The sequence below is a fragment of the Mustela lutreola genome, chromosome 4 (genome assembly GCF_030435805.1).
Source record: "Mustela lutreola isolate mMusLut2 chromosome 4, mMusLut2.pri, whole genome shotgun sequence".
NCBI classification, from domain to species: Eukaryota; Metazoa; Chordata; class Mammalia; order Carnivora; family Mustelidae; genus Mustela; species Mustela lutreola.
In genome coordinates, this window is record NC_081293.1 from 149,026,634 (window position 1) to 149,041,791 (window position 15,158).

Sequence of the window (15,158 nt, forward strand, 5' to 3'; positions counted from 1 at the left end):
CTCTAATCAGCTGACAGCCAATATATTTAAAACGATGTTTGCTCAGGGCAGTGGAGTACCATTGGTGCAAAGCAGGAGGAAGGCAGAGCCGCTAAGCTGCCATCAAAAATTCTAATGTCACTTGGGATTGGCCAAAGCTCTTGGTCCTCCATGCTCAGAGGGATAGGGAAGTGACTGTCAGCTTTGAAGAAAGAGTTAGAGCATCTGACAGGAGATGGGAAAGATCTAATGCCATATTGCAGGAAACTGCACTAAAAGGGAGTATGAGAGTCCCCTTCTGTCCTAATGATGGCTTTCAGACATGAGGAAGATGATGATAGTCATGAAATCCACTTCTGTTCCTTCTCAAGGCTTTGCAGAAGGACGTAGACTAAAACAGAGCTGTAAGGTGGTCATGGTAAACATTTGTTGAGTTGGTGTTCACTCTGCAATTACATCTGAGTAATTTTACCTTTCAGTCTGAGAAGATTCGCTGGGGTCAGTCTGTTAAATCATTTGAAGCTCAGGAGAAGACCCTCTGTGGAGATGTCCTCCTGACGGCAGCCTTTGTGTCTTATGTTGGACCCTTTACAAAACCGTATCGCCAGGAACTGGTAGACGTCAAGTGGGTTCCCTTTCTCCAGCACAAGGTAAGCTCACTTCCTTACCTTGGCAGCATCTGGAAGCATTATCTTGGCACTTCAGCAGACAAATCAGTATGCATACCAGGCTCTTTTGTACCTCTATAATGACCCTCTGACTGACGGGAAATTCCCATATGACAAAGACATTCCTTGTGTGTCGCAGTGTTTCTTGTTTAAATGATGGTTTCAAAAGAGAGATGAAAAAGAGTAAATTACTTTTTATAAACTCTAACGATACAGTTGCAAAACTGCTTTTAACAAAACTGATAACGGAAATCAAATTGGGGTTATTCTGATGGAATAACAAGCAGTTTTTCTTTCTTCTTCCTGCCATGATGGGTTATTTGTTAAAGACTCTCTTTTCACACCTACCTTAAGATAAAAAGTTAGCATTTTGGTTTCACTTATTTGTGGAACATAACAAGTATCATGGAGGACAAGGGGTGTTAGAGAGGAGAAAGGAGTTGGGGGAAATTGGAAGGGGAGGTGAATCATGAGAGACTATGCATTCTGAAAAACAATCTGAGGGGTTTGAAGTGGCGGGGGGGGGGGGTGGGAGGGTGGGGTACCAGGTGGTGGGTATTAGAGAGGGCACAGATTGCATGGAGCACTGGGTGTGGTGAAAAAATAATGAATACTGTTTTTCTGAAAATAAATAAATCAATTTAATTTTTAAAAAAAGCATTTTGTATGCACGTATAAAAATAACACCTCCTAAATCTAAAAATCCAAAACCACAAGCAAAGTGAAATCACAGATTTGGAAGATGTGAAATCATCTGGTTCATGATTGTCCTTGTACAAAAGAGGAAAGTGAGTCACAGAAGTATAAGTGACTAAGGTCGTGTAGAAGAGGAGGTTAGTCCTCCTGAATCCATGCCCATGTTTGCTCTGCAACATTGTGTCAGCTCAGTTGACAAAAGCCCTTAAGATATCCTTACATCTGTCTGAATATTAACATTCTGCATTGGTAATAATAATAATTAATAATAATTCTGCCTCACTCTTCACAATAGTTGTTTCTGTGACATAAAGACATGTCAGTGGCACTTGCATAGATGAAATGATGGAGGGGAAGGTCACTATTAAAGGCATTCCGTAACTGATAATTTTAGAGGAATAGTCCTTTTGTAATGATTTAATATACCTGTGGTATCAAACAGCTGTAATGTCGAAGATTTTTAGAAGGAGTTTGTCTCTACTATTCCCCAAAAGTGCAAGGCTTCTCTTTAAGTATTTCTGCCCTGACACAGGCTTTTACATAAGAACACAGAGCCTCCTGCTGAGACCGTCCAACTCTGACTGTGCTGTGGGCTTCAGAGTATCAGCTGCCTGACTCCACTCGTGCCCTTTTTCTCGGGTTCGTCTTCACCAGTCTTGGATCCTCTGTACGGGTGTCTTGGCCCGCATCATCCCGTGACTAATTCCGAGTGACAATTGTACTCTTACGTGGTCCTCTCTGCATTCTCCTTCATTCACAGAGCTTTCTCATTCTTTCCAAAGCTGTAGGGAAATTCACCTTCATCCCGAGCCGTCCAAACCTTGAACTTCACCTTGTCTTCTTACTGTCACGATTCCTCTTCGCTTTAGGGGCATGTCGTAGTCCTGGCAGTTGGAACTTAAGCTCCCAGTCATTTTACAGTGTTTAAGTTGGAAATGTGCCTTCTCAAGTTTAACTTTATAATAGGTCTTAAGTCGCTGGTAGAGCATCCTTTAGTGTGTGTGTTTCTAGGAAGTTTCCTGTCAACCCATGTGTATTTTCGCACTTAGTTAAAAGCCCAAATGTTACATAAAGTCTTGTTTTGAAGAAGTCATACAAATAAAACAAGAGAATTGATTGACTTACCCAAAATGTCTCAAGCATGCTAAACCTAGCCCCAAAGCAGAACAGCAGGTTTCTGATGCTGTACGCTGTACACATACTCATTTTAACTGTGGGCCTATGATGCCCATGGCCCCACAAGCCTCTGCAGGGAGCCTCAGGCCTGTTTCCCGTCCTCTCCACCCTCTCTCCTGCCCTCCTGAGTGCACAGGCACCGTGCAGACTGAGAAGCGGGCCCTGAGATGTGACCAGCTCATGCTTGCACCTATCTCCGGGCACAACTATGCTAAAGGAAGAAGATGCTTCCAAATTATATGAATGATGTTCCTTTGGAAGAGTCCTCTCTGTCGCTAAGACAGCTGGCACAAAGTGCCCCCTAAAACCTAACAAAGGTCTGTCCATCTGGAAAGAGGGTTCCAGTTTCTGAGCTAGTTAACCCTGCCTCCTTCTAGATCCAGTCACAGCAAGGTGGGAAGATCATCACATCTGTGTAAAACCTGTGCCGGGGCCTAGAGGAGCTAAAATCGCTTAAGAATGTGCATTTTTAAATTACTTTTCCTCCAAAAGTATTTCTTCATCCTCTTCTCTCAAGAAGCCAGTGTTGTTATTTCTTTTCATTATGTTAGGGTGGCTTCTGGAGCTCCACTTGCCTGTAGGGAACTGCCCCCTAAGTGTCTCTGACTTGTCAGTTTGGTTCGGCTATCCTGGGGATTCAGAGGGTTCATAAGTTAATCCGTCAGCAAGTGACTATGGTTGTGATTTTTAAACCTACAAACTAAGCATGGCATTTATTAATGACCTGTTGAAATAGGTAAGGTGACCTTGGAAGGAACCCTTTTTTTTTTTTTTTTTTTTAAGATTTATTTATTTATTTGACAGAGAGAGATCACAAGTAGGCAGAGGGGCAGGCAGAGAGAGAGGGGGAAGTAGGCTCCCTGCTAAGCAGAGAGCCCAATGTGGGGCTCGATCCCAGGACCCTGGGATGATGACCTGAGCCGAAAGCAGAGGCTTTAACCCACTGAGCCACCCAGGCGCCCGGGAAGGAACCCTTTTATAAAGCAGGTCAGCCATCCTTAATCCTTCCTAGAAATGAAGACTTCATATTCTAAACGATTGATTCTCCCCGATTTCATAATTACGTTTAATTCCATTTGAGTCAAAACTCCGGGGGTGGGGAGAATTATATTTTTACTTGACCCAGTGGTTCCAAAGTTTGTTGAAAGAATATGTTCTTGAAAACACCAAGATAATTTTGGGATAGAACAGTAAGAAAGCACTTGTCCTTCGAGATAGTAAAATGTATTCTAAATCGACAATAATTACAACAAGGTAGTTCTGCAGGGGAACTAGAAAAGTAGAATCAAGTTCAGAACTGATCAGGATGTCAAGAGACATCCTACAAACAGATGTCCCCTGTGATACCTATGCTCATACCGTGTCTTCGCTCCTGATGCTGTAAGAGGAACAGCTGACACTTCTATCTAAGAGGGATCCTCTGGGTTTCTTCTGGTTTCCGTCTCCTTTCCCTTCCCCAAGGATAATGCCAGAGCAGTTTCCCCCTCTCCTCAGTTTTTCCCTCCCTGCTAATTCATGACTAGATCATTGCCACTGGCATGCACATACGTGGTGATTTCTCCCATCAAACAAGATACACCCAACACGTTTCTCTTGACCCCCTCCCTACCCTTCCAGCTACTCTTCCATTTTTCTGCTCATTTACAGCAGTCACTTCAGAAGGGTCATCTGCAGTCGCTGTCTCCAAGTCCTCCCTCCATTTTCTGAATCACTCCGGACAGGCTTTTGTCCCTACCACTCCACCAAGCCTCCTCTGGGGTAGTTTTGCTTCCACGTTGCTAAGCCCATTCTCATCATATTTGCCTCTTGGCTGCCCCTGATGTAATCGACCACTGCCCCCCACCCCCGCCCGTCCTTCCATCAGTACCTTCTCTACTTGGTTCCAAGACCTCCCCTTGCCCCGTCTCCCTCCTACCTCACTGACCAATCCTCCTTGGCCTTCATTATGTTTTTCCTCTTCTCCCCACCTTTAATGGTGAAATTCCCAGCCTTTACTCTTTGAGCTGCTTTTCACCAGGTTCCTGGCTTTAAATGTTTCTGATATGTCAGTAATTCGCAAAAGTGGATCTGTGGCCCAGACCTGGCATCTTCACTCCTGTGCCTGAAAGATGTCCACGTACAGCGCATCCCAACTGAAATCCCACCTTCCCCCCCAACAAACCCTTCTACCCAAGTACTCCCAACTTGTTGAACAGCAGCTCAAGCCCCACATGATCACCTTCATGTGACTCTTTCCTGTAGCACTCGTGTCCAGTCCACCTAGGAAATTCTGTAGGCTACGCCTTCAGTGTCTGTTCAGAATCTGACCAGTTTTCCCCACCTTCTCTGCTCCCATCCTGGGCCAAGCGACCATCCCCCTCTTGAGTAACTGCAGAAATGTCCTCATCTCCTAGACTGCTTCTCCTGTTATTGCATGTGTTGTTCTCCTCCAAACCTGATCTCAGTGTATCAGCCAGGGTGGTCAGCTACAAGGGCAAGTCAGAGAAAGTGAATTTTCTTTGAAAATCCCTCTGATGACCCCACCCCACCACTGCACTTCAAGCAAAAGCTAGAAATCCTAGGAAGTGTTATAAAACCCTCTAGGAATTTGCCCCGTACTCTCGTTGTCTTGCTTTCTATTATTCTTTTCCTCACTGCCCTGCTGCAGTCACACGGGCCACCTTTCTTGAATACACAGTTGTGTTCCGACAACTGCAGGCCCTTTGCACCAGCTGTCAACTCTGCTTAAAGTCTTCTCTCGGGACATACAAGTATCTCTTTCCCATCCATCAGGGCTTTGTTCAAATAACATCTTCAGATCCCTGGATAGGATTATAACCTCCATCCCTCAGCATGCCTCCTCCCACTCCATTTTCTTCACCATAACATTTGTCACTTTCTAATATGTTGTTTCATTTATTCATTTGCTGTGGTTAATAGCTTTCCTCTCCCTCAAGTATGGTGTAAGATCCACAGAAGCAAGGATTTTGTATGTTTTTTTTTAACTACTCTATGCTGAAATGGCACCTGGAACGTCGTAAATGCTCGGTATATCTCTTCGTTGAGATGTGAGTTACATACCATATAGTTACCCATTTAAAGTATACACTTCAGTAGTGTTAGGGTATTCACAGAGTTGTACAACCGTCATCACAGTCCATTCTAGAACATTTTCATCACCCCCAGAATAAACCCCATATCCGTTAGCTCCAGTCACCCCTTCCTCTCCAGGCTTAGACAGTCACCAACCTAATTTAGGTCTCCACAGATTTGCCTGTTCTGAACACTTCCTAAGGATGAACTCACAGAATGTGTGGTATTTGTTGCCTAACTTCTTTTACTTCGCATGTTTTCCAGGTTCATCCATGATATATGTAGCCTGTATCAGGGCATTGCTTATTAAGCCTGAATTATATCCTATTATATGAATGTACCACATTTTACTTACACATTCATCAGTTAGTGGGCATTTGGGTTGCTTCTATTTTTTGATTATTATGAAAAATACTGCTGTGAACATTAGGGTTATTTGTGTGAATTTTTTTGCATAGACATGTTTATTTCTCTTTGGTACATAAGCAAGAGTGAGGTTGTTGTTGTTGTTGTTTTTAATAGGCTGCATGGTAGCTCTTTGTTTGATCCTTTGAGGACCTACCAGACGATCAATATGTATTTTTAAAATAAAGAAATGTATGCTTACATGTACGTTGCATATCAGTGGGGGGAGCAATGGAGTTTTCAGTGAATGGTGATTGTACAACTGACCAACCTTTTGGGCAGAATGACAGTTAGCACTTTCCTTCATAGCTTCAAGGCAAACAGAAAGAGTTCCAAGTGACTTAGAATGTTAAGTAAGCTTCAGATGATGTAAATACACTGGTATATCATTAAAGATGGGAAAATACAGCTGAACAAGACAAATTAGTAAGGAGCCATATTATAATCCCCATGTTATAAACGAAGAAACAGAAATTGGATTTTATCATAAGCATCAGGAGTCATTGAAGGATTTTAAGTCGGTCTTTGGTCAGAATTACACATTCAAAAGCTCACACTGGGCACAGAAAGAACAGTGACTTAGAAGGGGAAGAGACCGTTGTTCCTGAGGCCATATGTTATGATGGCGGTCCAGAAGACTGTGAGCTGAACAAAGTGCTGACAGCAGACATGGCCAGCAGCGGGGTGATGCCAGACGAGACAAGGAGGAAGCACTAGTAAAACAAAGCCCTGGATTGCCGATGGGCGCGGTGGCGAGATAGGCAGTAGGCGTGGGTGCCATTGCCAGAGATTAAAATTGGTTTGGGAGAAAAGATGAAGGTAACAGAAAGATGACTGCACGGTATCTCTGAAGCATTCAAGTGTCGGTAACTGGTAGGAGCTAGATAAGAACAATATTGGGTGGAGAGTCAGATTTGGGAGCCATCAATGTGTAGGGAGTTGCTGGAAGTGCACTTGGGTGAGATCACGTCAGAGGAGCTTTAGAGTAAAGGGAACTGCCTCAGTGCTGGGCAGTAGAGAAAGATGAAGAAGGAGCAGAGACTGGAGAACAGCTCTGGCCATCTGGTGCTGGGAGGCGAGAGTATAAACATGGGGACGGTCAGTAATGCTGGAGCCACCGGGACAATGTGGGAGGAGAGCTAAGAACTGAAGGTGTCCTCACCTATGGAAATGTGAAGGTCTTCTGTGACCACGAAGGTCTGACAAGCCAGAAGCCAGATTGCACTGAGTTACACAGAAAGTAGGAGGTGAAGGAGTAGAAGGAAAAGACCCTATTCTTGGAGGAATTTGCCTGTGATGGGAAGGAGGTAAGCAGAATGCCTAGTTAGAGACATGGAGTATGGGTAGGGGTGGTTTTTCCGTGTGAATGAGATGGGAGCACGTTTTCTTGCTTCAGGAGAAGAAAGGGAGAAGGAATTGTGAAGGATAAAACGGTGAGGAGGGATGAGGTCCCGGAAGTGGGGAGGGACAGGCTCCAGAATAGAGGGAATAGAAGGACCTTCAAATTGGAGAAGCAAGACTCTTTGAACTTAGGTGGGAGGGAAGCAGACAAAAGTTGTTAGAGGTAGAGATCTAGAGAGAAAGTGGACACATCCACATGTACTGGTCTCTCTCCTCTCAGGAAGCCAGGGAAATGCAGTACCCCCCCGCACCCCCGCAAAAGATGAGCAAGCTGGCACCAGGAGGACATGTGTGAGGGGAGTGAAAACATCAAAAATGCCTGTTGAGGGCAACAGGAGGGTAGATGTTAATTGTTGCCAAGCAGCTTAAAGAAACCAAAGATGAGTTTGGAAAAGATAAATGCATAGTCACAGTAATAAAGCTTTCATCAGCAATAAGTGTAAGAGGAAAAAGAAAGGACAAAAGATGTTGAATCCAGCCAGGACAGATAAGCCAGAAGGAAACGAAGGCAGAGAAGGTCATGGGGCAGGCAGAGGAACAGTTAAGGGATGGAAGGTGCTAATGAGGCTGGAGGAGATGCGGGTGTAGCCAGAAATGTGTGGCTAAAAATATGATAGAGTTTTTCAAAAAATTAAATACAGAATTACCACATAATTCAACAATTCTGCTTATGGGTATATGCCCAAAGAAGTTAAAGCAAGGACTCAAATACTTGAGTATTTGTTCATAGCAGCGTGATTCACAGTAGCCAAAAGGTAGAAGCAATCCCTGGATAAACAAAAGGCGGTATATACAGACAATGGATTATTATTCAGTGTGAGGAAGGAACTTCTGTCACACGCTACAACATGGAGGAACCTTGTAGACAGTATGCTGAGTGAAATAAACCAGTCATGAAAGGGTAAGGATTGTATGATTCTATTTACGTGAAGTATCTAAAGTAGTCAGATTCATAGAGACAGAAAGGACAATGGCAGTCACCCGGAGCTGTGGGAAGAGGGGGCTGGGGAGTTACCAGTTGATGGGCATGGAGTTTCAGTTTGGGAAGATGGAAGATTTGTGGAGAGGAATGGTTAGGATGGTCGTACGGCAGTGTGAATGTACTTACTGCCACTGAACTGGACACAGAAAAATGGTTAAAATGGCAAATTTTGTGTTATAAAGATTTTACTGTAATAAAAAAATATATGGTAGGTAAGAGACTAAGTATCTTAGTACCGTTGGTTAGAGTAAGTATTGTGTTTAAAGGTGAGAGATATAGACAGTCATGTTTAATCAAGTGGGGATTAGACATTTAGATTTCAGTGAAATGATTTCAGATTATTACAAGGTCTGGGACAGCGGTTGTCATCTAAGGAAGGAGATAGGGTAACACCTGATCAGAAACATGTCACGCTCATTGGAGGTGGAGCGTGTGGAGAATCCAGGGATGGGGATATGGTGTCATCCTTCTCGGTGGTCCTATTACTTTCCTCTCCCTCCGCCTTTTTGTCCAGAAAAGGATAAAGGATGTCAAGGCCAGAGATTAGATTCATCATCTGTATGGGAATTGATGTTGTCACAGATTGATAGCAAAACTTAGAAAGGCGAGAAAGACTAGTAGCTACGTCCTTAATAATTAATATGAGGAGACACACAGAAGATTGTTTATCTGGACTCCATGAGCCTCAGAGGTGGCATTTTTTATTAAAGATTGGGAGCAGTGGTCTTGGAATGACCTGTAGGGAAGTAAGAAGAATGACAACTATTTTCCTACACATGTGTTGAGTCTGAGAGTATTAAGAAAACAGTCTACTTGAGAAAGTCCTGAAGTGAAGTAAGACCTAAGGGAAGCCATTCTGGCCCCCCAGCCTCATGCTGAGATTATGTGGGTGTGAACTTACAAAATATAGTGATGTTGGTTAAAGTTGAGTCATTAGAGATGGGAGACTACACGTTGGCAGCATTTGAAAGCTCTGGCACATTCTAAAATGCAGCGTGGGGTTGAGAACCACGGCCTTAGGTGAGAGCTGGTATTTTGGTGAAAATGAGTGGGTAGTGGGAGCAAGGTAATTTGGTCCAAATGGGATCAGGCTACTAAAGGGCCTGTGGGAAGGGTTGTCAGAATGTGCAGCGTCAGGAGCGTGAGTCTGGAGAATGGATGGGGAAGAACCAGAGCAGCATAGCAGGGACTGAAAGGACAGGGACAGTGGGCATATGTGGCCTGGAGGGTCCAAATTAAACTGTTACTCAAAATTGCTTTCTTCCAAAGAGTAGCTCAGAGAGCGGTGACCCAACAAGACAGGGGTAGTAGTCATACATGGCCTGTGGGTCTAAGAAAAATGTTACCCAGAATTGTTTCCATCCAGAGCTGTTATCCTCTGGCACATGCCACAGAGACCTGGACATGTTGATGGAGGCATTTACAATCTGCTCATCAGTCTGACCTAGCAGTTAACAGACAGAACAAAACATGGAGTCGTTAGCGCTCTTAGCCTCTTTACGCCTCAGTGTCCCAAGCAAAAACAGACAACCAAAGAGGTCTACTTGCCAGAACTCCTCTAAGTTAAATGAGACATTGAAAAGAGTGAATGTATGTGATAACTTTTGTAAACACTTAAAGCCTTATAAATATTAGTAGTTTTGTCACTGTCTTTTTCAAAGAAATGTGTTTTATTTCATTGTTTTAATTCAGCAGCCTCATGGTGGTTTTACTGTAATCCCAGTGTAATTGGTGTACAGTGTGATTAGTTTCTGGTGTCCGCGTAGTGATTCAACCGTTCTATACATACCCAGTGCTCATCACGATGACTGTGCTCTTTAACCCCCTCACCTATTTCACTCATCCCCCCACTTCCCCTCCAGTAACTATCAGTTGGTTCTCTGTATTGAAGAGTTTCTTTCTTTCTTTCTTTTTTTTTTTTTTTTTGGCTTGCTTTTTTTCCCTTTGTTCATTTGTTTTATTTCTTAAATTCCACGTAGGAGTGAAATCATATGGTATTTATCTTTCTCTGACTGACTTTTTTCGCTCAGCAATACACTGTCTACCCCTATAACTTGAGGTTTATTTTCCCCTGCCTAAGCCTAGGTTAAAGTTGATTGTGAGAACGATTCCTATGCTATCTAAAAAAAAAAATTCCAATGAAAAAATTTCTTGATGTATTCCTGCAACTATCTGAACACAGTGCTATCAAGAAAATATCCTGAAATTTGTGTCTAAAAATTTCAGTGTCAAAGTCTCACACAGCAGTCAGGATCCTCTTTGGTGTGAGCTACCTGCTCTCTTTCCCCTAGTAGATGAAAATGATCATTTAAAAAGGGAGAGGGAAGGTTCTCTTTGATCCCCTGCACTCAACTGTGTGCCCAGTAGGTGCTTAAGCAATTCAAACTGTGGAATTTGGACACAAGATCTACATGTGTACTGTCTCCTATTCCTTGTAGCATCAGAAATTCAAGTTATTTAAAGCCTCTGGTTGTTACAAGTTGTTTCCCTTAAGTCAAAGTTAGGAAGTTAAAGCTGCACACTCCTTGCTAATAGAAGGATGCTTGTTCTAAAAGATAGCGATTTTCTCGTGTCTTTGAGAAAACTGTGTGTCAGTCCCAAGGCTTGTTGGTAGGAGATGGAGTTTATTGCTAAGATAACATTGTGGTCAGAGACAGTAGGACTATTGTGCCACCTTCTCTAGAGATAGTGACATGAATTGCATCACAGCTCTACTGTAAGAATCCTGCCGCCATTTTCTTTGCTGCAGATCCCTGGCCAACCAGTAAGTCTTGATTCCGACTGCTGCTACACCCCAGCCACCCACCCCCCGCCCCTGGCCCATTCTATGTAGGGGTCTTACTGCCTTCTCTACTGAAGGCATGTTTCCATGTTAGCCCCTCACCCAGCCACCACATGGGGTTTAGTACATAGGAGGTGCTCCATAAATATTTGGTGTTGGATGACTGATTGAAGAAATTCTTTAATAAATTCCCTTCTATAGTCTTGTGTATTTTTGTAAAGTCCACTTTTGTAAAGAATGATCCTTATTCTTTAAACAGATGTTGGGGACACCTGGGTGGCTCAGTCAGTTTTGAGCATCTAACTTATAATTTCAGGTCAGGTCATGATCTTAGGGTTGTGAGATCAACACCCCTCACCACTCCCCGCGGCCTCTGCAGGACTCTGCACTCAGCCGGGAGTTTGCTTCTCTTCCGCTGCCCTCTGCCCCTCCCCTCCCCTCCCAACCTTCCTCATGCTAGATACATGAGGCTGCCATCTCAGCCCCAGGGCAGAGAATACATCCCGTCGACCTGCCCACAGAAGAGAAGTCATCTCTTGGTAATGTTGGCCTGTGCTACAGGATGAATTGCCTGAGCAAGATACTGTGTTTGAGCCTTGCTCATGTGGGATGATGACCCCCAGAGCAAGTACATTTCTGTTCTCCTGTGGTTCTTTCTGTTGTCTAAGGCCTTCCTCCCCTTGGGGGAACAGCCAATGTCTCCTAGGGCCACGTTTCTTTCTCTTGAAGTCAGATGCAATAATAAACCACATGTTGAATATTGAATTTGACAGATTTCAGAACGGTCAGTACCGTGTCTATAGGGTCAAATTGTGTTCCACAGCAAGAGCTGCATTTGGCTTCCAAGAGCCCAGAGAGAATTGGCAGGTGTTATTGTCTTGGCTTTCATCTCTCGTTTCCTTGTCTGTCGCATGGAGTCTTTTCTCTCCTACCCTGGCAGTTGACTGCATTCAACTCTGATTCTCAAGGTTTCCATCCCTATAACCGAAGGCCTGGACTTGGTTGCCATGTTGACAGACGACGCTACCATTGCCACCTGGAATAATGAGGGGCTGCCCAGTGACAGAATGTCGACAGAAAACGCCACTATCCTGACACATTGTGAGCGCTGGCCCCTGATGATCGATCCCCAGCAGCAGGGAATTAAGTGGATCAAGAATAAGTACGGAGCAGACCTGAAGGTCACACATTTGGGCCAGAAAGGGTACGTGAAATCAGCAGGATTGGATTTTTGTTGAACGGCCATGAAATGGGTCTGATTTTTGCCAAGTCCCAGTGTTGCCTGCCCTCTCTGCTACTGTGAAAGGGGGCAGTATTGTTTATCTGCTTGCTCACGCTTCACATAAAGTATCTTTGTAGATAGGGCTTCTCTGTTAGGTGGGCATCCACTTACCTGAAGATGAAATTAAGCTGAAGGTGAGAACAAACCCTGCACCAGAGTAGAAAGATAGGTGGGTTTCCTGAGGCCAAGAATGGAACAGGATGGACCGTTTTCCCTGAGGACATTTGGCATGTGGCAACACAGCAATGGTCAGTGGGTGAGAAATCTATTCCCAAACATACACCTGGCGTGTTGTAGGATTTTAGGGTGCCTACAACCCCAACGCTGCCTGAAGAGAATTTCCTAGTCAAGTTTTGTATATTGCCTTGGAGGACGGAATCTATTCTGAGACTTTCTGTCATTGGCGCCTCATGACATTACTGTTTGATAAATTTGTCTTGGATGAAGTTGGTCTTCAGTTAATATTGAATAATTTAGACTTACTGGTATTTGATTTGACCCTTTCATCATCTTTTCACATAGAAAACGAAATAAGGAATTTCTGCCGTTGTGCAGATAAATGTACTCCTTGCTTATCTGAAAACTTGAAGAAATTATTTTTGAGGGGGAGAGCCTATGTTTGGAGAGGGAGGATGAAATATAGTGATAATTTACCACTTGCCAAGACAGAACTTAAAGGTTTAAAAAAAAAAAATCAATGCTTGACTAAACCACAAGGCATTTAATATATTTTGGATTTTTTTTCCCTCGAAAAAGGGACCTATTAAATGAATTTAAATTTATGGTGTTTGGGTAAGTTACATTTGTCTCAACCATGGTTATTGTCAAAAGAACTAATTTACACATGGACTTACTCATACTGTTGATTTTCACTTGGAAAATATCACTGTGTAATTCATCCTAAAATCTAATCATGAATTTCTGTGTAATCTAGTTGAATACTTTATGAAACAGTTTTCTCTAAGTTAGTCTGTCTCATTTTTAAAAATCTACATTAAATCAAATATAATTTAATATAAATAATTTTGGACATTTTTCCTGTGCTTATTTACATGCTATTATCTCAATTCTGATTGAATTTTCAGGTTTTTGAATGCCATTGAAACTGCTTTGGCCTTTGGAGATGTCATCCTAGTTGAAAATCTGGAGGAAACACTAGATCCAGTGCTTGGTCCCCTGCTTGGCAGAAACACCATTAGAAAAGGAAAGTAAGTTTTCTTGAATTTTTCACCTCTAATTTTGTGCTACATATGAATACACTTAGCAGCTTCTGTTAGCCTCAAAATCAGCACAGTCCATTGGAATCTTGTTAGTGATGTTTCTGAGTTTCCATTCTGTGGCACCTCCATTCTAAGAAGCAACCTCAACATGATCTAGATTTGAAGACGATGTCATCGGTAGATTTAGACTCAAGTTATCCAGTCCCTGATTTATAAACCAAAAAAAATGCATTGTCACAAATCTGCAAGTAGTTGCTGCTTGATCAGTTCATACCATAGAAGCTTGAGACTTTGCAAAACACCTTTAGTGTGTTTACCTAAACTGCCTGTCTTCTCTATCCTTATTTACTTAATGTTTTTCCAAAGGACACTTCTAAGTCCACTCACTGTTTTTGGTTTAACTCAGCTTCATCCAAAGTAAAGACATCCACAAAATGAGGGGTTTACTGGGCTAGTTCTCTTTTTTCTAATACACTTACAATATGTGGAAAATACGTAATTTGAAAAAATTCATTAGTGGGCCCTTAAAATCATTCCCATACTGGCAGAGGTGCCACCAACAACTTGAGAACATGCCCTGTGAGCTCTGTGTGATGTTCGAGATAGCTGCCATTCTCCTGGACACCTGACTGTCCAGGACATTGTCCCAGAGGCAGGGAAGCCATCTGCAAGGAGTCATCATAGCACGGTCTATAAATGTGTGAAAAGTCACATGCAGCCAGCATGTCTCTGACCGGGTCTTCGCGGGCTCATGGGAGTGGTGGCATTCCATATGCTCTCTGTGCCCCTTCATGCAGGAAACCGACACTCCCTAGACAATTCACTGGGCTTCCTTCTCTTCTTATGTGTTGTTTTTTTTTTCCTTCAGAGAGCTATGATTTCAAAATTTCTCCCCCACCCTTCTTTGACACCCAGTCTCTGCCTCAAAGTTAACAGTCTCCTTTCTATCACCAGTTTATTCCTGTCAGTTTTAAGTGAAAATAGGTCTACTTAAGGATAACTAACTTCTGTTTTTTAAATAGTCCCTAACGGATTAGTCGAGTATTTATTATACAAGTAAATCCATTTACAGTGACTGACAACTTATAATTGTTTAATAAGCCAAAATTTACCCAGCCAAGCATTTAGAAAAATTTAATAAGCTACTTGACAAGCTGCAACTCTGACATAAATATAATTGTAGCTGCGTCTGATGTGTTAAAAATACAGTGTAGAATCTTGAATGTCACTGAAGTGAAATCTTCGTTATTAAGATTTTGGCTCTATTAGTAAAGACCTAAAATTTTTTGTTTGTGAAATACACATTCTCTAGCTTTAACTCGGACCTTCTTCTTTTAAACTTGGACCTTTAATAACACAATTTAGGTATAAGAAATTTAATGATTTTCTCTCTCTCCCTCTCATTCTCCCTCTCTCTTTCTCTAATTATATTATTAAATACATTATAAATATATAATATGATTTTATTTTTTATTTCTTTTTATATATTATATAT

At 42.6% G+C, this 15,158-nt stretch overlaps 1 protein-coding gene across 1 annotated transcript in view; it reads left to right on the forward strand.

Annotated features, from left to right (window-relative positions):
* DNAH11 (dynein axonemal heavy chain 11) overlaps positions 1 to 15,158 on the forward strand; it is a 322,374-nt gene that overhangs the window by 237,749 nt on the left and 69,467 nt on the right. The window contains exons 63-65 of the mRNA XM_059171331.1: positions 459 to 629; positions 12,130 to 12,365; positions 13,529 to 13,651. Of these exons, the coding sequence (XP_059027314.1) occupies positions 459 to 629; positions 12,130 to 12,365; positions 13,529 to 13,651 (530 nt within the window). The remainder of the gene's footprint in view (positions 1 to 458; positions 630 to 12,129; positions 12,366 to 13,528; positions 13,652 to 15,158) is intronic.